Raw genomic sequence first — 26790 nt, forward strand, 5'->3', positions numbered from 1 at the left:
CTCCCTCTCCTACACCCCCTGCTTGTGTTCCCTCTCTTGCTGTCTCTCTCTGACAAATAAATAAATAAAATCTTAAAATAAATAAATAAATAAAACTAAAAAAAATAATAATAATTTAAGGAAGAAATGATACCAATTCTATAAAAATTCTTACAGAAAATAGAAGTGAAGGGATAGTTCACAAACTCATTTATGAGTTCAGCATTACCCTACATCAAAATCAAAGATATTACAGAAAAAGAAAATTTCCGGTCATTATGCTCCATGAACACAAATGCAAGAATGTAACAATATATAAAAAGAATAATACATCATGAACTTGTATGTTTTTTTACAGGAATGCAAAGTTGGTTCATCATTTGAAAATCAGTCAATATAATTCATCATATTAACGATAAAGCAGAAATAACATGATCAACTTAAATGCAGGAAAAGCATTTGAAGAAAGTCAACAACCATTCATGATTTTTATTTATTATTATTATTATTTTTTAAAGATTTTATTTATTTATTTGACAGAGAGAGACACAGCGAGAGAGGAAACACCAGGAAGGGGAGTGGGAGAGGGAGAGGGAGAAGCAGGCTTCCCGCTGAGCAGGGAGCCCAATGTGGGGCTTGATTTCAGGACCCTGGGATCATGACCTGAGCCGAAGGCAGATGCTTAAAGAAAGAGCCACCCAGGTGCCCCTCATTCATGATTTTTTTTTTTTAAAGATTTTATTTATTTATTCATGAGAGACAGAGAGAGAGAGGCAGAGGGAGAAGCAGGCTCCCAAGGAGCAGGAAGCCCGATGCGGGACTCGATCCCAGGACCCTGGGATCATGACCTGAGCCGAAGGCAGACGCCTAACCATCTGAGCCACCCAGGTGCCCCTCATTCATGATTTTTAAAAAAATCTTAGCAAAGTAGGAAAGAAGGCAACTTTCTCAATCTAGTAAAGGACACCTGTTGTAAAAAAAAAAAAGCTAGCGTTAACATCATATATAATGATGAAATACTGAATGCTTTCCCCTGAAGAATGGACACAAGTCAGTCTACTAACATCTGTATTGAACTGTGTACTGTAAATTATAAACAGTAAAAGGATGCAAAGGAAAAAAAAGGAATTCAGATTGGAAAGAAGTAAAAGTGTCTTTACAGAAGACATAACCTCGTGCATAGAAAAAGTGAAAATATTTCCAAAAAAGTTATCAAAACATAATTTAGCTTAGCAAGATCTCAGGATGTAAGATCAATAGACAAAAATCAATTATATTAAAAAAATCAATTATATTTTAATAGCATTTTCTTGAAAAATTAACAAAGTAAGCCTGTCACTTCAAGGAAAACAATTGATAGTACTAGTTGTCAGAGATAAAAATTTAGCTTTCAAGCAAAATGAGGATTGGGAGGGGCGCCTGGCTGGCTCAGTCGGTGGAGTGTGCAACTCTTGATCTCAGGGTTGTGGGTTTGAGCCCCACGTTAGGCATAGAGATTACTTAAAATAAAATAAATTAGGATTTTGAAAAACTTGCGCCCACTATTGTGAACTTAAAAGCGTCCTAATATTTAAAGACTTTTCTTTTTTAAAGATTTTTATTATTTATTTAAGAGAGAGAGCACAAGCAGGGGGAGCTGCAGAGGGAGAAGGAAAAGCAGGCTCCCTGCTGAGCAGGGAGCCAACTGAGCCAAAGACAGAGCCACCCAGGCGCCGATGGGTAAACAGGAGGTTGGGGGTTGGAAGGGGTCCTTCACAAGGAGATGGTGATTGTGGTCCTGACACTCCATATTTGGTATAAACCTTTGAGAACAGGTATTCTGGGATACCTCCTATTTAGAGTATTCAATCTCTGCTCACTGACTGGATCCTTATCTGGATTTAAATGTCATGAGCCATTTCTTTTTTCTGTCTTTCTTTCTTTTGGTGCAAAAAAGTGTTTTTATGATAGCATGGGGACAGGACTGGTGGGCAGAAAGAGCTTCCATGAACTTTTTTTAAAAAAGGCTTTTCTCTATGCACATATCTCCCTCCATCTTACAAGTGCTAGGTCCCTGTAACAAATTTCTCATCTTTCACTCACTCACTCATTCAATAAATATTTATTGAGAGCAAAATATGTACCATACACAGTTCTAGGTGCTGATAATTCAACAATGAATAAACAAAATCCTTGGGCGCCTGGGTAGCTCAGTTGGTTAAGCGACTGCCTTCGGCTCAGGTCATGATCCTGGAGTCCCTGGATCGAGTCCCTGCATCGAGTCCCTGGATCGAGTCCCTGGATCGAGTCCCTGCATCGAGTCCCGCATGGGGCTCCCTGCTCGGCAGGGAGTCTGCTTCTCCCTCTGACCCTCCCCCTTCTCATGTGCTCTCTCTCTCAAATAAATAAAATCTTTAAAAAAAATAAAATCCTTGATTTTTAAAATCTTACATTCTAATGAGGGGGAAAATAGAAAAACTGTCCAGAACTTGTAAAGGGGCAGGAGAGAATTACTGGGTGCTCCTTCACCGTAGTGCTAGGGTATACCTTTTTTTTTTTTTAAAGATTTTATTTATTTATTTGAGAGAGAGAGAATGAGAGAGAGCAAGCACATGAGAGGGGGGAGGGTCAGAGGGAGAAGCAGACTCCCTGCCGAGCAGGGAGCCCGATGCGGGACTCGATCCAGGGACTCCAGGATCATGACCTGAGCCGAAGGCAGCCGCTTAACCAACTGAGCCACCCAGGCGCCCTAGGGTATACCTTTGATAGACTTTATATTGACTAGGCTACTGCAGAACTTTGTAGGGGTAAAGGTTAACTTGGAGAAAACCAATGGCAATGCAAATGATTCCTAGCCATAGTAATGCAACTGAATTTTGATCAGTAGAGATGGAATTGATTTCCATCTGGTAGAAGCAATAAGCATTACAGTTTATTACTTAATAAGATATTAATGGTTTTACAACTCTTAGCAAATTGATTTCAGTATTCCTTTGGCTGATAACCTAAATTTCTTAAACTCAAATTCTCATTTGAACAAGTCTTTTTTTTTTTTTTTAAAGATTTTATTTATTATTCATTTGACAGAGAGAGACAGCAAGAGAGGGAACACAAGCAGGGGGAGTAGGAGAGGGAGAAGCAGGCTTCCTGCGGAGCAGGGAGCCCGATGCGGGGCTCGATCCCAGGATGCTGGGATCATGACCTGAGCCGAAGGCAAACGCTTAACGATTGAGCCACCCAGGTGCCCCTCATTTGAACAAGTCTTACCATCTAGCTGGTTCCCTCATTATTTAGGATAATAATGGAGAAGCAGTTTATTATGATAAATAAAATCTTTGGCATGTGTTCATTTTATCTTTGTATAAGAATTATGTTTCCAATCTTTTGAAAATTATAATTTAGCAGACTGTATGAAAAAATACATGATATAATAAAAGCAGGTTAAGAGGACAGCTATTAACTGGTGGTGTAGGATGTACTAGTTTAAATAGATGGGGCCAATCAATCAACAAATCCTGTAATTCTCTCTGAATTGTAAGTGGAATCAATCCTTTTCTATCTTCACTGGCACTACACTAATTCAGAACCATCTTCTTTCATCTGATTTCCCTGCCATAATCCTATTTACTCCAATCATCAACGGTCAGATGATTTTTCTTTTTTTTTTAGTGATAAACACAAGATTCTATTTGTGATATTTAAAGTTTTGGTAACTACTCCTGTAAATGTGGAAATAAAAGTGTATGTTTTTCACTGGAACTTTACAACTCACATTAAGAATAATACTGTTTAGGGAAGCCTGGATGGCTCAGTTGGTTGAGCGTCCACCTTTGGCTCAGATCATGATCCCAGGCTCCTGGGATCAAGTCCCGGATGGGGCTCCTTGCTCAGTGGGGAGCCTATTTCTCCTCCTGCCTGCCGCTGCTAACCCTGCTTGTGCTCTCCCCCGGCTGTGCTCGCTCTCACTCTCTCTGACAAATAAATAAAATCTTAAAAAAAAAAAAAAAAGAACACAGTTTGAGCAAAGGTTAAAAATTCCCTCATTCACATGTAGCTTTGACAGTTCACAATCCATAAACTACTGGAAAAGCTCAAAGTGCTACAAAGTTTCTTCACTACTTCTAATTTTCTATGGTAGTGAAGAGATTGTCTTAAAATTCACACTTGCTTCATCACTCCTGTAACTCCAGTAAAAATGTACCCAAATTTCCTGCCTTCTGAAAGCGATATGACTCTTTGATGGAGTTTGAAACAGTGACTGATTACTTTTGAATACTTAAGCTCCACTGGCTGACAGCTCACATCTGTACTTCTGACTCACTACCTAGAGATCAGAGGTCCCCACGACCCCCTCCTTGGGCTGTAGTAACTTGCTGGAGCAGGTCATAGCTCTCAGGAGACCCGTTTCTCACTTGATCACTGGTTTATTACTAAAGGATATAACTCAGGACAGTCAGGTGGAAGAGATGCATAGTGCAAGGTATAGATAGGGAAAGGACATGGAGTTTCCATGCTCTCTCCCAGCACTTCGGTGTATTCACCAACCGGTAAGCTCCCAGATGATCATTTTTAAAAACACCTATCTGATCATATTCTTCCTTTCTACGGGCTCCCTATGGTGAAGTCAAGTTCTATGGCGCCTATAGCTTACACAATTCAAGGGCCCTCTTGGTAAGAAAAACAATACAATATTAAGGACAGAGCCTTGGAAGGGGCACTGGAAATAGGTTCTTCAAGCTTCGTTAGCTCCACTATAAATCCGCCTCTGCCCACAAATCTGTCCTCGTTTTTCTCTGCCTCAGGATCTTTCTGCTTGGAAGGCCCTTCCCGACCCTTTTTGCCTAGCTAACTCTTTCAGTACTCAACTGCTAGCGCCTAGTCCTCTCTGATCCCCCAACTGGGTTAGGGGCCTTTACGCAGTCTCTCCCAATGCTCCAAGCAGAGGCATCTTTCTGTGCGAGTGGTTCCTCCTTCCCAACACCCACAGAAGATGCCTGGCGGAGCGGGGTTTGCACCTGGCTTGTAAAGGTGGGCTGAACCCCGGAAGAGAGACCGCCGGAATTCCCTCCTATTTTCGCCCAGAGTGGCGCCACCACCTCTCCGGAACCCGCGGGTCCGCTGTTGCGGTTCAGGTCGGAATTATTCGGCGGTGCACGCTGATATGGCTGCGCTGGTAGTGAGACGAGTTCGGGACGTGCTGAAGCGTGCACACTTCGCGACCATCCCGCGGAGACATCGACATAAGAAGAAATGGGTAAGATCCGGCCGGTGGCCCAGGAGGGAACAGCGATAGCGGCCTTTTGCCGCCGCCCCTCGGGAAACTTCTCCAGCCCCGCCACTTCCCAACCCTCTCGGATAGGTTCACTGCTCCCGCCCCTCGGGAACGCCTTCGGCCTCTTTTCCCCGCCCCTCAGGGTGCGTCACTAGGCTCCTCCCTTTCACATCTGTTACGTATTCGCTTCTATCGCCCTTTTATTTCGTCACAAAGCTTGGGCTGTCGCTCGGGTTACGTCTGAGCCCTCCCGACTCCGCCCCTCTAAGTTACGTCATCACCGCCGTCCTCATTCTTTCAGTTATGTCACCGCTTCTTGTTCCCCGGCTCTCGGTTACCGTCCCCTTGGCCCCCACTACCCCTTCCACTTCCCCTCCTCCCTCTCCGTCCCCTTCTTTCCTACCCCGTCCCCCCTTTCTCCCTCCCTCCATGACCTCTTCTCCGCCTTTCCTCCTAGAACTTTCAGCCCGGCCGCCCTCACCCCTCGAAAAATGTTTTAGCGACAACCCCTTCCTTCCTGGGTCTGCGCCGCCCTCCGAGAAAGGATTCAACCCTGTCCTCACCCTCGAGCTGCCTCTGGCGTCCAGGAAAGGTTACAGCGATCACCCTGCCCACACTCCTGGCCTTTCCCCAAACTCAGGCAAAGGGTGCAGCGACTCCCCTCACCCCCTGGACTCTCCCCACTTCTCCAGAGACCCTTTCTCTGGCCTCACCTGTAGGCCAGGAATTTCTTCCCTAACCGCCACGCCCCCCTCCCTACCTCGACCGATTCCCTCCCCGCCCCCACCGCCCCCCTCTCCACCTTCACAGCCTCCCCTGCGCCCGGGGAGATGTTCATTTGAACCATGTTCTCCACTCCTTGGAAGGCCTTTCCGCCGCGAGCCTATCCTCTCTGGTTCGCCCCCTTCGAGCCCTTGTTTTGAGCGGTTCAGCCTTCTGGGGTCACCCCCTGTTCGTCCACGGAGCCCTTATTGCAGCTGGATCAGTCCCCCGAGAACACCGCATCCTTGTCCCCGAAGCCCTTGCATTGACCAGCAGGCTTGCCTCTGTTATTGTGGTGGATACCCTTCAGCCCTGGTAACCAGCCCGGTGACTTCCCCTACTCTCCCTCATCGGCCATTGGGAACCAGCCCGGTGACTTCTCCTGTCCTCCCTCATGGGCCTCTGGAAACTGGCCCCATGATTTCATCTTCCATCACTCCTGGGTCCCAGGGAACTTGCCCCATTATTTCACCTACTCTTACTCATAGGCCGCTGGGAACTGCCATCGTTATTTCACCTCCTCTTGCTCACCGGCCGGTGGAAATTAGATCTGTAGTTTCCCCACCCCTTTCTTCCAGGGTTTTGGAAACTGGGCCCAGGGTCTCCCCTCTGCTCTGTCCCTGGTCCTCAGGCAGAAGTTACAATGACCCTCCACCTTCCCCTGCATCTTCCCCACACACTGGCAGCTTTTGCCGTAGCCACCTTAAGCCTCCAGACCCTTGTGAACCTAAACCACAGCTTGACCTGCCCCTTGGGAAAAATTGCTGTGGCTCCCCACTTTCTTCTCAGGCAGGCACATCTGGCTCTCCCAGCTCACCTCAGGAGGGCTCTTTTCACTATTCCCATTTTTCTCAAGAGGCTGCCCCTGGTAGCCCTTGTTGTGCCATCCGTCTACCTGCTAGGAGTACTTGTTCTCCTTGCTCACCCCAGTCCCAGGCTCCTGTGAAGCCTTGCTTTGAGTCCATTTTCGCCTGGGAGACTGGTGGGAACTCTTGCCTCTTTGTAGAGCCAGGCACCACGATTTCTTGTCCCCCCTGTCCCCAGGAACCACCTCTTCCCCTGTCCTCTCACTGTCCTTATTCTGTCTTCTCCTTCCCTTCACCCTTGGGCAACCAGTTTATATCTCCACCCCAGTCACCCCCCCGCAGAGGCTATAACGAACCCCCTCTCCCTACCTCAGTTGGCCCACAAGTGAAGTCCCCCAAATCCTCAGAGTTAAAACAACCACGTGCTCTCCACAGATGTCGCTCCCTGATCATCCCTCTCCAGCACACTCCTCTTGACCTGCCCAGGCCCCCTAAGGCCAGTGCTTCTCCTCCACCTCCCTCCTGCCCTTCTGGTCCTTCTTGTATGGTGACATCCATTACCACTTGCTCAAATCCCTGCCCCAAAGAACTTCCCCAAGGACCTGCCTTACCTACTGTGATCCCTAAAACCCTCAAACCTGTTCTCCCCACTTGTCTTCCCCTTCGCCTTCCTCTTTGTCCTGTCCCACCCAATAGTTATGTTCAGAGCACCTCCTATGGACTCCCCATAGGACCCCCGTGCAATACCCATGTATATTCTGTGGTTCCCCCCACCTCTGATCCTTGCCCATTCCTCGGCCCCCCTCAGTGTCATAAACTGACTGTGGTGCCCCCCTGTGGCATCTATAGCACTCCCAGGGGCCCACCCCAACCTCATCGCCAGCCTGTACCACCTCCCTGTTCCACCCACATCTATTCTTTTATTCCTTTGCGAGCACCCTTTGATCCTCAAAGTTTACCCATTGTCCCCCAAGCCCGGTGCCACCCTGTGGCCTGTGACACCATGCCCTGTGGCCTCCATGTCTATTCTGTGGCTCCTCGAGGCTGCTGCAAAGAGCCCCCCCAGGTTCCCTATAGCTGTCCTTTGCCTTCTTCCAAGACTTCCAGCTGTAGCACTGATCTCAGCTGCAGTTCAGCTGTTGTTATCAGTGAATGCCAGAGTAGTGACAGCCAGAGCAAGAATACCCACCAAAGCAGAAATCGGGGCCGGAGTGAGAATAGCCACCACCCCAGCAGAAGTCGAAGTCAAAGCAAGAGTCTCGACCCTCAAAGAAGTCAGAGCCGGAACAGGAGTCCCAGTCGAAAGAGAAGTCAGAGCCGGAGCAGTGGTCCCCACCAAAGCATAAGTCAGGATAAGAGCGAGAGTCCTCAGTGTAATGGAAATCAGGGCCAGAGTGAGAGTTCTCAACGTAGCAAAAGTCAGGGCACTGGCAAGAGTGCCCTCCGTGGTGAAAGTCGGAGCCGAAGTAAGAGTCCCCGCCACGGCAAAAGGCGGGGCCACGGCAGGAGTCCCCACCGTAGCAGGAGCCGGAGCAATAGTCCCCGCCCCGGCAAAGGTCATGGTCGGAGCAAGAGTCCCCGCCATAACAAGAAATGAGGGCCAGAGGAAGAGTTCTGACCAGACCAAAGTGTAGGCCAGAGCAAAATGAACAGACAGTAATAGGACTGCTAGCCCGACCGAGTGTCCCAGCTGTGGCCACAAGAACCTACCTGAGGACCCCTCAGCTGATGTCTTCATTTTCCTTTTAATCTGTGTTTATGCTCTGCATGCCTGAATCCTGTCCCTCTCTGCTACCCCCATAGAAGTCCCTGTTTTGGTTTATACCACAAGGTTTCTAGGAGTTCTCCTTATCCCACCTTCCTGGGCTCTAGGAACTCTCCCAAAATGACCCTCAACCCTGTTATTCTGAGCATTATGGTGTCAGTCACCGCATGACCTTAGGTAAGTTACCTTTATCTTTCCATCAAATGTGGAAAGTTGATATTTGTATCCCACTGAGCTGTCTGTCTTTTGTGGTGCTCACATAAGCTAGGAGACAAGAAAATGCCTTAGAAGACGGAAGGGCTGTTCAGAGAGAAAGCATCTTTTGTTTTTAAGGCTGAGGCTTCCCCCAGGGCCCTCATAGTTTCTTTTTCTTTCTTTTTTTTTTTTTTTTTAAAGATTTTATTTATTTATTTGACAGAGACAGAGACAGCGAGAGCAGGAACACAAGCAGGGGGAGTGGGAGAGGGAGAAGCAGGCTTCCTGCTGAGCCGGGAGCCCGATGTGGGACTCCATCCCAGGACCCTGGGATCATGACCTGAGCCGAAGGCAGTTGCTTAACCAACTGAGCCACCCAGGTGCCCGGGCCCTCATAGTTTCTTCCAACCTTCTGTAGACTCTCCTCAAAAGTCCTATCATGAGCTTCCATTCTCTTAAGTTCTTCTTACTCCCAGGCCTCAAGGATTGCCCCCTTTCTTGGTGACCCGCACATGCCGTTGTGAGAGCTACAGCTTGCTTTCTCACAACCCTGAGACAGAAAGGCCAGCTCCCCACTACTTTTCTCTTTCATACTTCTTTTCTGGCGGGCAGAGGCAGGATGCAGAGGCAGGAGTGGGCAGTGGCTGGATCCGCGTTTGCTGCAGGGCTCTGAGGTATTGGTGAGGTCAGGTGGTAGGGGAGAGGCAAGACTGGAAGACCAATAAGCCTGTTCTTTTCCTTTCAGGCTGCCACAGAGCCCAAATTTCCTGCCACTCAACTGGCTCTGCAGAATTTTGACATGACTTACAGTGTGCAATTTGGTGATCTCTGGCCATCCATCCGGGTCAGTCTCCTTTCAGAGCAGAAGTATGGTGCACTGGTCAATAACTTTGCTGCCTGGGATCATGTGAGTGGTGAGCTGGAGCAACTGAGGGCCAGGGACTTTGTGAAGGAAGCCATTTCCCACGGGGAACTGGAGCCCGAGGGTGGCCAGACTCCAACTCCAACTCCAGCCTCCGGGGCCTACAGCCCGAACCTTCGATGCTTCACTTTTGCCAGAGGGGATGTCAGTCGGTTCCCTCCTGCCAGGTAGGATCTGGGTTGTCCTGAGTGTGCTGGAAGTAGACAGAAAGAGACCCAGCTCTTGTCCTGTTTCATAAGGATCATAATATTGCTGATATTTTTCGAGTGCTTATATATGCTAGGTGTTTTTCTAAGTGTTGTGTGTGCGTTATCTCCTTTTGTTCTGTCAACAGCCCTCTGAGGTAGGTAATCTTATTGTTCCTCTTTTACATTTGAGGAGACAGGTGCAGAGAAGTTAAGGTACTTGCTTGCTTTAGGTCCCTGAGAGAGCAAGTGGTACAGCTAGTATTTAGACCCAGGCAGGTTGATCCCAGAACCTGTTCTGCTCTGTTTTCCCCTATGGAAGACAGCCATCTCTAATTTGCGCACTTCCCGTGCCCTCTACAGTTAAAATGTGTATTATTTGCAACTGCTTTCTCATTTTGCCCTCTTAGCTCCCATCCAAGTGAGTAGGACAAGTAACCTCCTGGTACCAAAGAATGAGGGAGACTTACCTAGGGACACAAAGTTAGTACCAGAGGGGTTGGTGATGAGGGGACTTCTGGTCTTCTCATGCAGTGCTCAGCTGAAGCCTTCATGGAACTTACAGTCTAGTGAGGAAGACAATAGTTAAGAAACTGTAATTGTGATAAGTGCTACAAAGGAAAAGTACAAGATGCTATGAAGTTTTGTAATTAGGAGATCTAACCCAGTCTTTTCTGAGGAAATGAAATTTAAGCTAAGACCTGAAAATGAGTAGGAATTAAAGCTGGTGGCATGAGGGTGGGGATGGGGGTGCAAGGCTACAGAAGCTGGCAGAAGCCAGATTTTGAAGGTCTTCTAGGCCATGTGGGATTTTGGACTTTTTCTCTAAAAGAGAGAGGGAGCCATGAAAAGTTTTAAGGTGGGGAATGACATGACCAGATTTGAATTTTTAAAATTCTGGCTGCTGGGGCACCTGGGTGGCTCAGATGGTTAAGCATCTGCCTTCAGCTCGGGTCGTGATCCCAGGGTCCTGGGATTGAGCCCCACATCGGGCTCCTGGCTCAGCGAGGAGCCTGCTTCTCCCTCTCCCTCTGCCTCTCTCCCTGCTCATGCTTTCTCTCTCTCTCTCTCTCTCTCTGTATCTCTGTGTCTCAAATGAATAAATAAATTTTTTTTAAAAAAAATTAAAAAAAAATTCTGGCTGCTGTATGGAAAACAGATTGGAGAGGGGCAAGGCTATGTATGACATATGAAATGGGGATGTAAATTAGGAAGCTTTTGCAATAGTTCTAGCTACTGGCTTGAGGGAAGGCTGCATGCTTAGGAAAACTAGGAGGTGAGGCTAGAAGAGTATGTGGGGGGGGGCTATGTGTGGGAATCTTGAATGCCAGGAACTTACAGGTTTAGAGAAGGGGATTTTCCTGATGGCCCAGGGTTGCTTATAAATGGCTAGACTTGCCAGGGCTGGATGGCTTCAGACCATGCACCCTTTAGTTCCATATTGCTGTAAATTGCCAAGATCTGTTCTAGAGAACCACTGGAAAGGATTTTTGAGTAGGGGAAAGGCAGTAATGCACAGTGGTTATAAGCATGGGATTTGGAGTCAAGAAAACCTAGATTTGGATTTTGCCTTCATCACTTACTGGGCATGTAGCTTTGGATAACTGACCCTTGGTTTCCTTATCTGGAAACGAATCTGGAAAATAATGGCACTGATACTCTAGCTCATGTGCCAGCTATTGTTCTAAGCACGTAACTTCTATTAATTCCTTTAATCCTCACAATCATCCTGTCTGGTAGGCACTCTTATTATAGTCGAGGACACTGATGCACAGAGAAGTTGAGTAATTTGCTAAAGGCACACAGTTGTTGAGCAGCTGGGCTGGATCCAGATGGTCTGGCTCTGGAATCTGGGTTCTCCTGCCTCACAGGGTCCTAGTGAGGACTAAATGAAGGATGTATCTGAGACACTAGTACAGCACCTACAGTATAGCACTCACAAACAGTATCTCTTACTGGTGGTATTCTTCTCATCAAAGTTACGCTTTAGGAAGATCATGTTAGTAAATTGGGGTGAGAGGGAGATAGATTGGGGCAAGGTTGGAGATCAATTTGGAGGCTCTGGTTTTAGGCAGAACTGTGGATGCAGCACCATGTGGTTTCCTAAGTTGCCTGAGGTGCTTGGCTTCTACTCAGAGAGGTTTGGGTTTCCTTCTTGTCTTGATAGGTTCCATATAAATCAAGGGAATCCTAATCTCCCAGGAGGTCAAGGATGTATTTACGGAGTCCAGGAATCTCCTGAAATTATCTGAAAAATTGTTGTGCCTTTTTTTTTGAAAGAGGGACTGTAACTTTCAGCAGATTTCAAAACTGAACCAAAAAAGAGTCGAGTGACACTTCCAAAAGGAAGGAACTGATGAGAATGGGTTTCATAGACCTGTGCTAGTGTGATAGGAATTCTGTGCTTTTCTCAGATTTCTTGTCATTCTCCATGAGGCATGAGGCACACAGTTTCAGGGACAATCCAAGTGTGATTCGACTTTGAAAATATCCCACCATACTCTAAGTCTGCTTGTGAAAGTGTCACAACCTCAAACCTGGGGACTGTAGCTCTTGTAGTGGATCCTCAGTGGTACTATGTCTCATGTCTTGTCACATCTTTCTCCTAGAGCCTTCCTGTCAGGGCAGCAAGGATCAGGTTTCTGTCTCCTTGAGTCTGTCCCCAATGGCTGAGCTGTGTGTCAGGCAGGAGAATGGCTTATGAAAACTGGCCTGGGAGTGAGGAGTCCTGTGACCATTAGGTTGCTGTTGTCTGTTGTCTCTATCCACATGGTTCCTGCCTATCTTCTTATCACAGCCTTCTCACTTTGTCTATTTCTAATTTGTTCTTTCTAACCCACCTAGCTTTCTAAAACTCTATTCAGATGATCATGTCCCTTTCTTTACAAACTTTGGTAACTGCCTGCAGGTTACAGTCCAGACTCCTTAGGATAGGGTTTAAGGCTTTTTACAAACTGGCCTCTATCTGCTTTCCAACCTCAATCTCATTCACCTTGTATTTCTACTACACCAGATTTCTCACTGTTTCTGAGAGGAGCTATGAGTTTCCCTGCTTCCATGCCTTTGCTTGCTCTTTTTTCTGCTCTTGGAATGCTCCTGTTTCTTCCTCCCTTCCTCTCTTCTTCCCTTTCTTCCCCTTCCTTTACCTAATGAGGGCCTATTTCTTCATCAGGCCTGACTCAGGTGACTGTGAGAGGCACAATTAATGGTATTCTTCTCTAAACCCACAAACAATTTTGTGTCTTAATATGTAATCCAGTAAGACCGAGTTCCTCCTATATGCCAGGCGGTGTTTTAGGTGCTAGGGTTATTATAGTCTCTACCTTCATTCTAAAGAGGGAGGAGGAGGAGAGGACACACACACACACACACACACACATCTGTACATGTATATAAAGTGAACAATAAGGCTTTAAAGAAAAGTAATGTAACAGAGAGATAGGAGGTGATGGGAGTAGGGGTGCTATTTTTAGATAGAGTAGTCAGGGAATGCCAGTGCCTCTCTGATGAGATAACTTTTTGTGGAGAGAACTTTGAGGAGAGACTGAAAAAAGTGAGGAATCAAATCAGGGCTGTTTGGGGGAACAGTTTTGTGGGTAGAAAGTAGAACAGCTATAAAAGCCTTAGATTAGAGCATACCTGACTTAATTAAGGAAGGGCAAGATGGCTAGCTTGGCTGGATTAGAGTGAATTGATATGTGGGGTTTTGTTTTGTTTTTAAGATTTTCTTTTTAAGTGATCTCTGCACCCAACATGGGGCTCAAACCCACAACCCTGGAGGCACCTCAGTGGCTCAGTAGGTTAGGCCTCAGGCTCTTGGCTTCAGCTTGGGTCATGATCTCGGGGTCCTGGGATTGGACCCCGCATCTGGCTCCGAACTCAGCGTGAGTTGGCTTGTCCCTCTCCTTCCCCCACTGCTTCTCCCCCCGCCCAATGCGTGCACTTTCTCTTCTTTCTCTCTAATAAATAAATAAAATCCTTAAACAAAACAAAACAAAAAAACCCACAACCCTGAGATCAAGAGTTGCATGCTCCACTGACTGAGCCAGCCAGATACCTCTCGATCTGTGTTTTAACTGGGTCACTCTGGCTGCAGTGTGGATGAATGAGTGAGTGAGTGGGTCTGAGAAATGAGTTTTTGCTGAATAGAACTCAGTAGCGCCTGAGGGCATGGACTTGGTGGCCTTGACTTCCATTGGGTCTCCTGACCTAGAATTTGACTCTAAGGTGGTCTCCTCTCTTCTAGGCTTGGCAGCCTGGGTGTCATGGACTACTACCTGATGGATGCTGCTTCCTTGCTGCCTGTCCTGGCCCTTGGCCTGCAGCCTGGCGACACTGTGCTTGACTTATGTGCAGCGCCCGGGGGAAAGACACTAGCACTGCTTCAGACTGGCTGCTGCTGTAAGTCAGAGGCCTGGTGTCTTGGGCAGGGAGGGCTCCCTCCCTCACCCAGTCAGGGGCCTCCCGAATCGGATGGGCTCTCTGGTCCCAGGGTCAGAGGGGGTACAGTGCTCACTTGCTAAGGTGGTGTATTTTTGTTTGCAGTTTTCTCCTCTCTTCCTCTGTCAGTTGGCCAAGGAATATTGCTGAGCCGAGCAAGGTCTCCGAAGGCAGATTAAACCAGGGCCCTGATCAATCTACGCATGACACTTTCATTCCTCTGTATCTGTTTACTTTTGTCTCTAAGGTTAGGTTCATTTCCTTAGTCTGCCAACTAAAGCAGTAAGATCTGGCTGCAGCCACCCTTTATGGCTTTATGTCAGTCTTCCCCAGACTTTGTGTGCTTCAGCCACATTCTGCTACTCTCTGTTATTTGAATCAGCCTCCATCTTTTGCTCCTGTTCATTTTCTCTCTAGAATACCCTCCACCCTATCCCAGCTGGCCTGCCTATAGCCTTTCAGCTTTCGGCCTCAGCTCAAGTGTGCCACCTCCTGGAAGTCTCCCCTCCTGACCTCTGTCGGCCGGTTGCAAAGTGTTGCCTGTGTCCTATGCTCCCGGGCCCCTGGCAACCGTAGGCACATTAGCCTTGCACCAGAGCTTTACCGGGTACGCATCGTCTCCCTCTTTAAGAATGAATTCCTTGGCGACAGGCCCAAGTTTTATTCATCTCAGTACTTGCAGCCACCAGCCCGGGCCATGTGCACTGTAAGTGTTCGGCTATCTACTGGCTGACGTCCTGCCTTAAAACAGGCAGCCTTTTTTCCCTGGAGACCGGAGAACTATCCAGACGGGGGCTGTTGTTTTTCCACTCACCCTGGAGGTCAGTCAGGCTTCTCTTGCCTTACCCCTGAGCCTTTTTTGCGGGGCTCGCCCCTTCTCTTCCAGTTCTCGCCAGCCAGCTTGCACAGTTTGGGTTAGCTTCCAGCCTCATGGTTGGCCCTGTAGGTGATTGCAAGGTACCACATTTGATCTTACCTTTTGGAAGTGCAGAGGGAGAGGAGAAAAAGTGTTGATAGGGTTTAATGAGTCCAGTGCAGGAGAGCCCAGCCTCTGTGCTGGGCTGTGCTGATCTGACTGAGTGCTGTGGGAATCCACGAGAAAGGGGATGAGTGAGGTGGGGTTACTTGGAAGAGGAGAAACTTGAACTTTTAACCCCTTTTAACCAATCTTTTCTTCCTGCCTTGAATTTGATTGTGATAACTGGAGTTCTAGCAGCCAAGAGGCAGGAGAAGAGCCAAGGAGAAGTCATTGAGAGTTGCTTTTCTAAGGTGTACTAAATTACCAGCACCTTGCCCCCTTCCCAGCTCCTTACCCAAGGGAGTCCTTCATCCCAGTGGAAGGAAGCAACTGAGTTTCCCTAGTTTAGCTCTCCTATTTTAGGGGGGGGGGAAATTGAGTCCTAAAGAGATTAGATACTTTTACCTGAGTTGGAGATAGAGCCAGAACTGGAACCCAGCTTTTCTGTACTCCGTTCATGTCCTTCTGCAAATTCCTCTTGAGCAGAGAATCTGATTTTTACTTCTTTAAGTGCCCTCAAAAATTGGGACTCTATATCTTTGTGGGAACACTAAGCTGGCATGGTAGTGATCACTCCCATAAGGTATAAGGTATGCACTCTCTAGTTCTTCACCATAGTTCCTGCCTCTCCCTTTCACTTCTTGACTCTGAGGCCAGGTATCAATCACAATTTATCATCAAGCTTGCAGTAATGTTTTCTCTTACAGTAGAGCCAAGAGCAAAGTGAACTATTTCTTGAACTTTGTGTCTGTCACAAAAGGGAAAGTAAAAGATAGATGGTGAATCAGTTAGGATTAGGTTTGCCATATACAATAGAAAATCAATGCACTGGCTTAAAGAAGAAAAGTTTTTCTCTCTTATATAAGAGAGCTGGGATATAGGCAGTCCAGGGCTGGTATGGAGTCTCCACAAACATCAGGGACTTGGGCTCCTTCTTTCTTTTTGCAGCCTATTTTATTTCAGGCTTCCATCCTCAGGATTGCCTCATGGTCCAAGATGGCTGCTAGAACTCCAGTTATCACATTCAAATTCAAGGCAGGAAGAAAAGATTGGTTAAAAGGGGTGCATCTAATTGTGTTAGCTTCTTTTAAACATCTTCCCATAAGTCCCACACAATAATTATGCCTACAATCATTGACCAAAACTTAGTCATAAAAGGAGGCTAAGAAATGGGGCACATTGCTCCCCTCTCCCTCAAATAAAATTGGAGTTCTATTACTAAGGAATGAGAGGGAAAAAAATTTTGGTAAATAATGTGTGGTATCTGCCAAAAATGAAGAGAGAGACACATTTCAAAAAAGTAGGAGAGAGCATACTTATTTAGAAATATTCATACTTGGTCTACTTTATTTATTTATATATCCTCTCTGGCCTGGGTTTGTGGTTGCCTTTGCAACCCCTGCTTTAGAGTGTCTAGTACTGTGCCATGTACATAATAAACATGTCTTCTCCACTTGCCTCTGCCCCTGGGGTCTGCATTGATTGGCTATGCCCAATAATTGGTCTGACTCTCCATCAGCACCATTGCTGGTGGGATGTTTCGTTGGGGCATGGCCTTTAAGTTTCTTTATTCTCACAGGTATAAAATGTCCCTACTACCCACAACCATCTATAGATTCAGTGCAACCCCTATCAAAGTTCCAATGGCATTTTTTTCCAGAATTAGAAAAAACAATGCTAAAATTTATATTCCCACAGGCAATCTTGCTGCCAATGATGTGTCCACTTCTCGAACAGGCAGACTACAGAGGGTCCTTCACAGCTATGTGCCTCAAGATATCAGGGATAGAAATCGAGTTCGAGTCACCTCATGGGATGGCAGGAAGTGGGGAGAACTGGAGGGGGACACCTATGACCGGGTGAGTGATTCCTGACCTGAGACATCCAGCTAGCCAAATCTGGCCTTCCTGTCCCAGCTCCAGGCCCTCAGCAGGTAGGATCCAGCCCTCCATATTTGAGGATGGAGGGCCATTTCTGGACCTGGCTACCTCTCCATGGGTGATTGGGAGAACACAGCCATCTGCACAATCGTTGGTGGTATCTTCATTAAAGACAATTAGCAGGAAAGAGTTTGAACCTGACTGAGTGGGAAAAGGGTTAGTAGACTTATTTTACTTCTCAACTCACTTGGTTGCTCAGAAACCCTGATTAAAATAAATATGAATAAGCTAATTTATTTTTGAATATTAATACAGCACATGGTGCAAAATTCAGAAGGTGCAAAAGGGTATCTAGTGAGAAGTATGCTTCCCTTTTACTCCTGTCTCACAGCCATCCTTCCTCTCCCCACAGATGACCATTGTTTATATTTTCTTCTGTATCCTTTAAGATGTATCCTTTGTGGATATACAAATACAAATGTGTGAGGTTCTTTTTTTTTAGAGAGATAGAGTGTGTGCACATGTGTGCATGCAAGCAGGGCAAGGGGCAGAGGGAGAGAGAGAATCTCAAGCAGGCTTCACACTCAGCCCAGAGCCTGATGCAGGGCTTGATCTCACAACCTTGAGATCATGACCTGAGCTGAAACCAAGAGTCAGATGCCCAACTGACTGAGCCACCCAGACGCCCCAATGTATGTGTATTTTTGGAAAAAGAAGTGGTGGCGTATTAATTTCACTATTTGAACTTTGTAGTTTTTTCATTTAGTAATGTACCCTGAGGTTCAGTCCTTTTAAGTTTTATGCTTTTTAAGTACCATTGCTGGAAAACAGTTTATATGCATCTAAGATTTTTTTTTTGCATCTAAGATTTTGACAGAGTGTACTAAATCACTCTCTGTGGAGGCTCCATTGGCTTCCTTCCTACTGGTAACGCGGGAGAGTTCCGTGTCCTCATATCCTGCCACCACTGGTGTTCTTAAACTTTTTGGGTTTTGCCAACTGATAGCATCTAATTTATATTCTCTTATTATGAATGATGTTGAAAGTCATTCCCTAGGGCGCCTGGGTGGCTCAGTTGGTTAAGCGACTGCCTTCAGCTCAGGTCATGATCCTGGAGTCCCTGGATCGAGTCCCGCATCGGGCTCCCTGCTTGGCAGGGAGTCTGCTTCGTCCTCTGACCCTATCCCCTCTCATGTGTTCTCTCTCTCTCATTCTCTCTCTCTCAAATAAATAAATAAAATCTTTAAAGAAAAAAAAAAAAGTCATTCCCTATCTTTAAGTTATTTGCATTTTCTTTTAATTGGCGTATTCTAAAAGTATTTATTAAAACATATACTTCTAAAAATATAAAAAAATATATAGCTCTTGTCACTCTATTGTCATCTGACTCGATCTAATCTGTCCAGTTCTCACCATTCTGGCTCAACCACTCTAAGAAATTGAAAGACCAAGGCTTATAGAATCTTGGATAGGCTTAAGAGGCCTGCTTCTTGCCTGTGTAGGAATCCCCAGTTCAGCTTTTTTGACATGGAGATAGCAGAACGGAGTGGATAGAGCATGACCTCTGCTGTCCACCTAACCCGTGTCTGTACCACAGGGCTGCCACTTATTGACTTTGGGCAAGTTGCTTCCTCTTGCTGAAATTTCAGCCTCTTCATTTGTAAAGTAGGGAATATTGCTATGTAGGACTATGCAGATGATTCACAGAGCGTGTTTGAGGAAAGCACTTAGCACAGTAACTGGCCATGAAGATTAGACCCCTAGCTGTCATCGTTACTCAGCCTGTGCTTGCACGCTTCCATTATCATTATTAATTTACTTGGAGTTTCTGCTTAACTAAAATTCACAGATCTCTTCCATAGATGATTTCTTTGGAAACATAAATTATAGAACTTTTTCTTTTGTTTTAATTTTTGTTTTTGTCTCTTGTGCCTAGCACAGAGTATAGGCTCTTAGTGAATGCATGAATGATTTTATATTTCTCACTTTAAAACTTTTCCATATTGGATATGCTGTTTCAGCATAAAATAATTTTGAGTCCTGATCCTGTTATTCAGTCTATTAGCTACCTTCTGGGCATTCTATCACCTGTAAATTGGATGTTTCATTCAAATAGCTAAGGACAGAGCCAAGGACAGAGCCCTAAAGCATGAAAGACTTCTTTCTAGGAAGCACCTGGCTGGCTCAGTTGGTAGAACACGGGACTCTTGATCTCAGCGTTGTAGGTTCGAGTCTCACGTTGTTGGGTGTAGTGATTACTTAAAAATAAAATCTTAAAAAAGAAAAGAAAGACTTCTTTCTAGGTCGATATCAGTTAATTTAATTGTAGTTATTTGGGTATTGGCTTTGGCTTTTTGACCAGCCATGAGTATACCTAAATATACCATTTTCCCACTCATTATTTCACAGTTGTCTACCAGGTTAAAATGAGAAGCTTTGTCAGATACTCTGCACTGGAAGGATGGGCAGAGGGAGCACTGTGGGAAACCTCTCAGGGCAAGGGCCCAAGGGAGAGAGCGTGTAAGGAGCTCTAATACTGTGCCCTTTACCACCTCTGGGCAGGTGCTGGTGGATGTGCCCTGTACCACAGACCGCCACTCCCTTCACGCGGAGGAGAACAACATCTTTCAGCGGTCGAGGAAGAAGGAGCGGCAGATGTTGCCTATGCTTCAGGTGCAACTGCTCGCGTGAGTAACAGATTTACCCACGCTCTCGACTTCGTGCCACAGTGTTCCAGGGGGCTGGTCGCCTGGGGGATCGGAAGCTCTTGCCACAACCATCGTCCCCAGAAGGGTCTTCTGATCGAGGAACTCCCTGGAGGAGACAGACATGATAGGAGGGTCCTCTGGAACATGAAAACCCTATGTGGTAGGACACACATAGGGTGGGCCGCACAGATTCATTTACGTTGCCTTACCTCCATGCTAGTCCTAGTCCCAGTGAGTAGCACAAGTTTGAAAGCTTGAAAAAAGTGACTGAAGTCGAGGCCCTGTAGGGCTGGTAAGGACTCAGTGCATAGCTAGCTAGCGTCAGCGTTTGGACCATAAGCAGAGTCAGAATTCAGGGGATTGCTTCTGGCGGAGAGCCCATGGAGTAAGGTTGGGTTGCTCTCTGCCTTGAGAATGACTCTTCCGGTGTATCTATGTGGAAGGGACTTCAGAAGCTAACACAGCTGCCCATCCCACAGTAGACTCCAATATCCATGCTTCCAGCTCCCCCTGTTGTCCTTCTGCTTCTGGGAAGCTCATTAGTCACTGCTTTTCTCTCTTTCTGGTTTCAGGGCTGGACTCCTTGCCACCAAACCAGGAGGCCATGTTGTCTATTCCACCTGCTCACTCTCACACTTACAGAACGAGTATGTGGTGCAAGGCACCATCGAGTTCCTGGCCAATCAATACAGCATCAAGGTTCAGGTGGAAGACCTGACTCACTTCCGAAAGCTTTTCATGGACACATTTTCTTTCTTCCCATCCTGCCAGGTTGGGGAGCTGGTAATCCCAAACCTCTTGGCCAATTTTGGGCCTATGTACTTTTGCAAAATGTGTAGGCTGACATAGCATCACCCTGTTCCCGAAGTCCTGGTGTAGGAGGGTGAAGGGTATACTCCCGTGGAGGCACCAGAAACTGAGACCCGTGGCAAAGATGCACTCTGGGTCCTATCTCCATCCTGTTCAAGTCTTTCTATAGACAGTTTTCAGCGTTAGAAAGTAGGAGTTTTTCTGTCCTGCTGTCCAGTTGTGAGAGCATCAGCAGGTTTCTAACTCACTTATTATACCCTCTCCCCCCATTTCTAAGCCTGTGCTAAAGGTTCCTGCCCCATTAAGAGCTGAGAAGGAGGAGCCAGTGAGCAGGCCCACACTTTAAGCTGTAAACTTGGGAAGAAGCATTTAGCCAATAAAACTGTTGAAGCTCCATAGAGCTGGGGCTGTAGTTGGGGCCTCCTGTCAGTCCAAGTACTGTTAGTGCCGTTTGTACCAGCTGCCATTACTGAGCACCAGCTTCTAGGGCCCCAATGCCCAGGAGACCTCTTGGTGGCAGCCTGGTGGCAGACCTCTGGTGACAGAGCACCTCTCACACTTGAAGTGAGTTCTGCGTGTGATCAGTCCTCAGCAACCGATGGGCCCAAACACGCCTCCGTAGTTCCTTCAGACAGCCCCCGATCAAATTTAAGGAACAAGCAACTAAAAATGTTAAGCCAATCATGATAATCTGCTTCCTAGCGCTGAGAAAGCTCTCCCGAGCTGCATCCTTGCAGCCGCTCCTGCCGCCCACAGCACTGCTGCCCCGGGTGGCAGGGGAAGCTGCCCAAACCACAGGGCTGTGATCCTCTCCTGGGCGCTTCTGCCGTCGTTCATCCCTGTAGCAGGTGTTCCTGGAGCTCCTGTAGGACAGGTAGCCAGGGAGCTGTTGGGGGTGTAGCGGCAGTTGGGACCGTGGGAGATGAGACTCCTCGTCCTCCTTCATGGCAGCTCTCCTCCTTTTGCTTTCCGAGCACCTAGGCATCTGATATCTTTTTCTGTTATATTATGCTTTTTGTTTTGTTTTTCTTGTTCCTGGTCTGTGGCTGAGCTCTGGTTCTAGTTGTTTGGCCTAGCCCTCGGTCCCTCAGAGCTCTTCCCCAGCAGCACAGGGCCTCCCCTCCCCGAGGGTGTGAAGTTTGGGGCAATATTACATCATTCTGACTGCATGCTAATTATATTGTCTTTGTCACTCTAACATAAAGAAGGTAATCCCTTAATGGCAGGGATATTAAAAATTGCTTATGGTCACTTGTAAATTATTGCTTTTTTAATGAAAAAAATAATTTTTCTTCCTGAGAAACTGGCCTTTGTGCAGAAAAGGGAGCATAATTTTAGAATACTTATGTTCTTCGTTCTTTCCACTTTCTTTTTCCCTCCTCTTCTTTCTCTCACTCATTTTGTTCTTTATGCCTTTCCTGCTAATCCTTGTTTCGGTATTAGAGGTGTCAGCTGAGAAGGATTTTGGATAAGGTTAAGCCTTCTCTTTTCTTGGGATTTGCGTTGTAACTGAGTGCCCTGAAACATCTTTCAGACTCAAAGTCGAGTGAAGCTAGGAAGATGGAGCTCCAGGGAGTAGGACTTTAATTAGCCTCCATGTGTGGTATGTGGCCCCGGCCTGCTGTTTACTCTCAGTATTGGCTGAGGCTGGGAGGCCTCAGGTGCCTGGGTTTCTGCCCTTGGCCTCCTGGGTATCCAGCCTGGTGCTAACAATGCTAAAAGCAGTGCTAATTCAAGATTGGGTCTTCTGCCCCTGGGGTCCCAGTCTAACTGGGGACAGACTGATTCAGGTTGGAAAGGCAAAGAACTACTTTGGAAAAAAGTTTGATTATCTCCTGTAATTGAACATCTACTTACTCTACAGCACAGTTATTCCAATACTAGGGATAAATCCAAGAGAAACTCATACATGAACACCAGAAGATTTGTACAAGATTGGTTCATAGCAATCCCAAAAGGAAACGCAAATGCCCATGAGCAGCTGAGTGGACAAATAAACTGGAATATTCACACAATGGCATATTATATGGCTGTCAAATGAACCACAGTGATACAAAACTGTATGGATGAACCTTTAAAATAATATATTAAATGAAAAAAGTTCAGTCCCAAAAGATTAAATGTAGCATGATGCCATTTAAAAAAAAAAAGGAAAACATGAAAATTTGTTATTATTTGCAGACAATATAACTGATAATTTTAAATGTACTGTTTAATGAATTTTGATAATTATATATAATAATATAATCACCATCACCATCAAAATATAGAAAATAATTCTATCTTCTAAAAAGCTTCCTTGGGGCACCTGGGTGGCTCAGTCGGTTAAGCATCTGCCTTCGGCTCAGGTCATGATCCCGGGGTCCTGGGATCGAGCCCCGCATTGGAACTTGCTCATCGGGGAGCCTGCTTCTCCCTCTGCCTGCTGCCCCCCCCCCACTTGTGCTCTCTCTTGTCAAATAAATAAATAAAATCTTTACAATATAAAAAAGATAAAAAGCTTCCCAGTGCTCCTTTACACTCAATCCCCTTCCCCCATCCTTGGTCCCAGGAAATCACTGCTTTCTGTCACTAGAATTTAGCCTAGTCTAGAATTCCTAATGTGCCATTTAAAGTCTGAAGCTCCCCTGATGACTCCCAGGGTCACTTCCTTTACTGCTTTACTTATGGTGAATAAGTTAACTTAACATTACTAATGGTTTATAACTGGCCTAACGGGTTACGTGTTTCTGGCTTGATTACATGGCCAGAGTAGCATAAAAACCCTTCCGTGAACTTCTAATTTGAGCTCTCCCAAAGCCAAGATTCCTTACACAGATCATAGTGATTCAAACAAAAGATAGAATGCTCTGTTGCACATCCTTGCTAATACTTGGTATTGTAAGTTTTAAACTATATTCCAGTGGGTGTCTCTCAGTATCTCATTGTGGTTTTAATTTGTATCTCTGTCATGTTTTAGAGTTAAATACAACTAAGAATTCAAAAACATTTTTTTTTAAAGATTTTATTTATTTATTTGACAGAGAGAGAGATAGCGAGAGCAGGAACACAAGCAGGGGGAGTGGGAGAGTGAGAAGCAGGCTTCCTGCCGAGCAGGGAGCCCCATGTGGGACTCGATCCCAGAACCCTGGGATCATGACCTGAGCCGAAGGCAGATGCTTAACGACTGAGCCACCCAGGTGCCCTCAAAAACATTTTTAACAAACACATATGCCATAAAACTATGTAAAAAGGATGGAAGGGTTCTCACTGTGGGATTCAGGATAATGGTTCCCACAGGTAAGGGGGACAGGATGGAGCCGGAGGGAACATATAGTTAGATTAGGTTATTGTCAACTGAATGAGTGAAAAGCTATGCATAAAAATATGTTGTACATGATAAAAATGTGTCATGAAAAAGGATTTTGATTAATCCAATTTTGTGCACATGATGACCAAAAAAATAGAGGGGTAGAGAACCAGCTCACAAAGTATAATAGTGCCGAATGTGGCTTGATAGGGGCTGTGGGAGGGGCTATATCTGGAGACCTGGAAGCTTAGCTATGTTGCCTCAGTCTTCCTCGTGGGTTCCCCTTTCTGTGTGACATACAATAGCCCATCCTTGGCAGAGGACCAAGTGTTGGGACAGTCATGGGTCACATTAGAGAGATGGTTTGGGTCTGTGGTTTTCACCTTGTGGGGGGGCAGGGGTCATAAATCTGTCTGAGAGACTGGTAAAAGCTTTGGCAGTCTCAGGGGAAGAATGCATTTTACACACAATCCCGGGGTTTGGGCGCTCTCTACAGACCATCTGCAAACCCCAAGTTAAAAACCTTTAGGGAAAAAACCACCAAAAACTTTGGATTAGAAGGTCTCAGGATTTGAGGGTCTTTAGAGGAGGGCAAGGGGGGGGCCAGGCAGAGCCCCAGTGGCTAACTCCAATCACCACTTTCTCTTCTGCCAACCTGCTCTTCCTCACCGTGTGCGTTCCTCACCTCCCAACACAGCGCCACCATGGGCCCTGCTGCCCAAACCAGAACCGCGGCTGCCCTTGACGCCTCATTCCTAACAGCAGTGGTGGTGATGGCTACTGCGTGTTGAGCAGTTGTCTATCCCAGACTGATGCTAAGCATTGTTTTATAGGCATCCTTGTTTCTTACCCTCACAAAACCCCTGAGAGATAGGTACTCTTTTTAGTTCCATTTCATAGATAAGGAAACAAGCTTGGACCTCTTAAGTAACTTTTTTTTTGGTCTTTTATCCTTTTAATCAAAAAACTTTTATAACACATATTTTGATACATAATTTGTTAGGGAAGCAACAATTGTCTAATTGTGGATATGACTTTATGTACATTTCAGTTTTTAGGTAAAATATGGGGATGTCCTTATCTCACCAGTGACTTTCCTAAAGTAACTTTCTTCCATAGATAATTTACTCATTTTTTAAAAAAGATTTTATTTATTTATTTGAGAGAGATAATCTTCAGTAATCCCCCTAACAAAATGTTTGCCATATTCTCTAACCCATTGTATGCTTGACTCTATGTGCTGATATAAAATGGTGGTATGTCTGATTGCTAATGAGTCTGGGTTTATTTTTAAGTTTTTTTTCCTTCAAAAAGCCAAATTGTATGTATGTATGTATGTATTATTTTTTTTTATTTTTCACCCAGTTACCCCACCCCCCACCCAGACCACTCAAGTAACTTTCAAAAAATTACACACAATCAGAAATTTCTTTCTTGATCCCTCTAAAGCAGTCTGAAAGAGGTCTAGTATGCTGAAGCGTAGAAGGGGATGGTTGTGGAATCCGAGGTTAGAGAAGCAGGCAGAAGCCAACTGCTCCAGGAGTAGGTGTTTTGTCCTGAGTAACTGGAAGCCATCATAGGATTTTTAAGCCAGAAAATGATCTGATCAGATTTCCGTGGGCCTCCTACTGGGAATATGATTATCAATAGTATTTGCTGAATGAGGAAATTAGATAGCTGGCTGAACAAAGCATGCTTCTGAAGGTCAGTCCTCTCCTTCAGCTTACTCAGCCTTCATTTCTTTGAGTAAATGGGAATTGCTGAATGCCAAGCAGCTCAGACTGCATTTTGAGGTGACACATTAGGAGGCATGTTGGCAAATGGGTAGAGCCTGAGGAGGGTGACCAGGACAGAGAGGAAACTGAAAGTCTCAGCCTGGGAAGAGGAGTTGAGGGAATTGAGAGTATTACACCAGGAGAGGGGAACACCTGGGCAAGAGAGACGGCCTCTCTCAATAGGACTGTTCTGAGGCAGGGTGGGCAGAGGTATTTTGAGTGTCCCCAGGGGCAGAGCTGGGGCCAGTGGAAAGAAGGTGTAGTGGGCCAGATTGCAGGTCACCATAAGAAATCTTTAGTGTTTTTTTTTTCCCTAGATTTTATTTTTAAGTAATCTCTACACCCAACATGGGGCTCGAACTCACAACCCCAAAATCAAGACTGGTCTCAACAGACTGAGCCAGCCAGTCACCCCTAAGTTAGTGTTTTCTGAATTATGCTTCACAACCGTGATACATCAATGGCCATGAAATCAGTTTTATGGGTATGGAGAGCAGTAGGACTTTTCACAGATACCTAGTTACTCATCCTCCTGGGCCCTTGGCAGAGTTGCCTTCCCCACACTCTCTGCAGTTAGGCATGGCCATGTGACTTGCTTTATGAAATATTAGCAGAAATTTTTTTTTTGGTAAGATTTTATTTATTTGACAGAGACACAACGAGAGAGGGAACACAAGCAGGGGGAGAGGGAGAAGCAGGCTTCCCGCTGAGCAGGGAGCCCGACGAGGGTCTCGATCCCAGGACCCTGGGATCACGACCTCAGCTGAAGGCAGATGCTTAACGACTGAGCCACCCAGGCGCCCCAGAAATGGTGTTTTTCTTCCACATTTCTGGATGAAAGCTTTGAACGTGAGCATCAGATTTGCTGTGTCATTCCCACCATGGGAACATTGGTTGAGATGGAAGCTGCATTGGCTTGAGTACCTGGGTGACTGTGTTGAGCAGAGCCCCCATGGACCTGCATGACACATGTGGTGAGAGTGAAAAATAGCTGTGGTTGTGTGA

The 26790-nt window shown here is 46.0% G+C and overlaps 1 protein-coding gene across 1 annotated transcript; it reads left to right on the plus strand.

The window, feature by feature from the left end:
- The first annotated feature begins 5100 nt into the window (after window positions 1–5100).
- On the plus strand, window positions 5101–20828 carry NSUN4 (NOP2/Sun RNA methyltransferase 4). Its single transcript, XM_021683869.1, has 6 exons — window positions 5101–5212; window positions 9504–9847; window positions 14112–14266; window positions 17022–17182; window positions 19766–19890; window positions 20484–20828. The coding sequence occupies exons 1-6, from the start codon at window positions 5120–5122 to the stop codon at window positions 20758–20760; spliced, it is 1155 nt and encodes a 384-aa protein (XP_021539544.1). The 5' UTR covers window positions 5101–5119; the 3' UTR covers window positions 20761–20828.
- The last annotated feature ends 5962 nt before the right edge of the window (window positions 20829–26790 follow it).

The sequence above is a fragment of the Neomonachus schauinslandi genome, chromosome 4, assembly GCF_002201575.2.
Source record: "Neomonachus schauinslandi chromosome 4, ASM220157v2, whole genome shotgun sequence".
Taxonomy (NCBI): Eukaryota; Metazoa; Chordata; class Mammalia; order Carnivora; family Phocidae; genus Neomonachus; species Neomonachus schauinslandi.

Bases quoted from the DNA above. Each gene is read 5' to 3' on its own strand.
- NSUN4 (XM_021683869.1), top strand. From the start codon at position 5,120: ATGGCTGCGCTGGTAGTGAGACGAGTTCGGGACGTGCTGAAGCGTGCA. The intron at 9,848-14,111 runs GTAGGATCTGGG...CCTCTCTTCTAG, and splicing joins AGTCGGTTCCCTCCTGCCAG to GCTTGGCAGCCTGGGTGTCA. The intron at 17,183-19,765 runs GTGAGTGATTCC...ACCTCTGGGCAG, and splicing joins AGGGGGACACCTATGACCGG to GTGCTGGTGGATGTGCCCTG.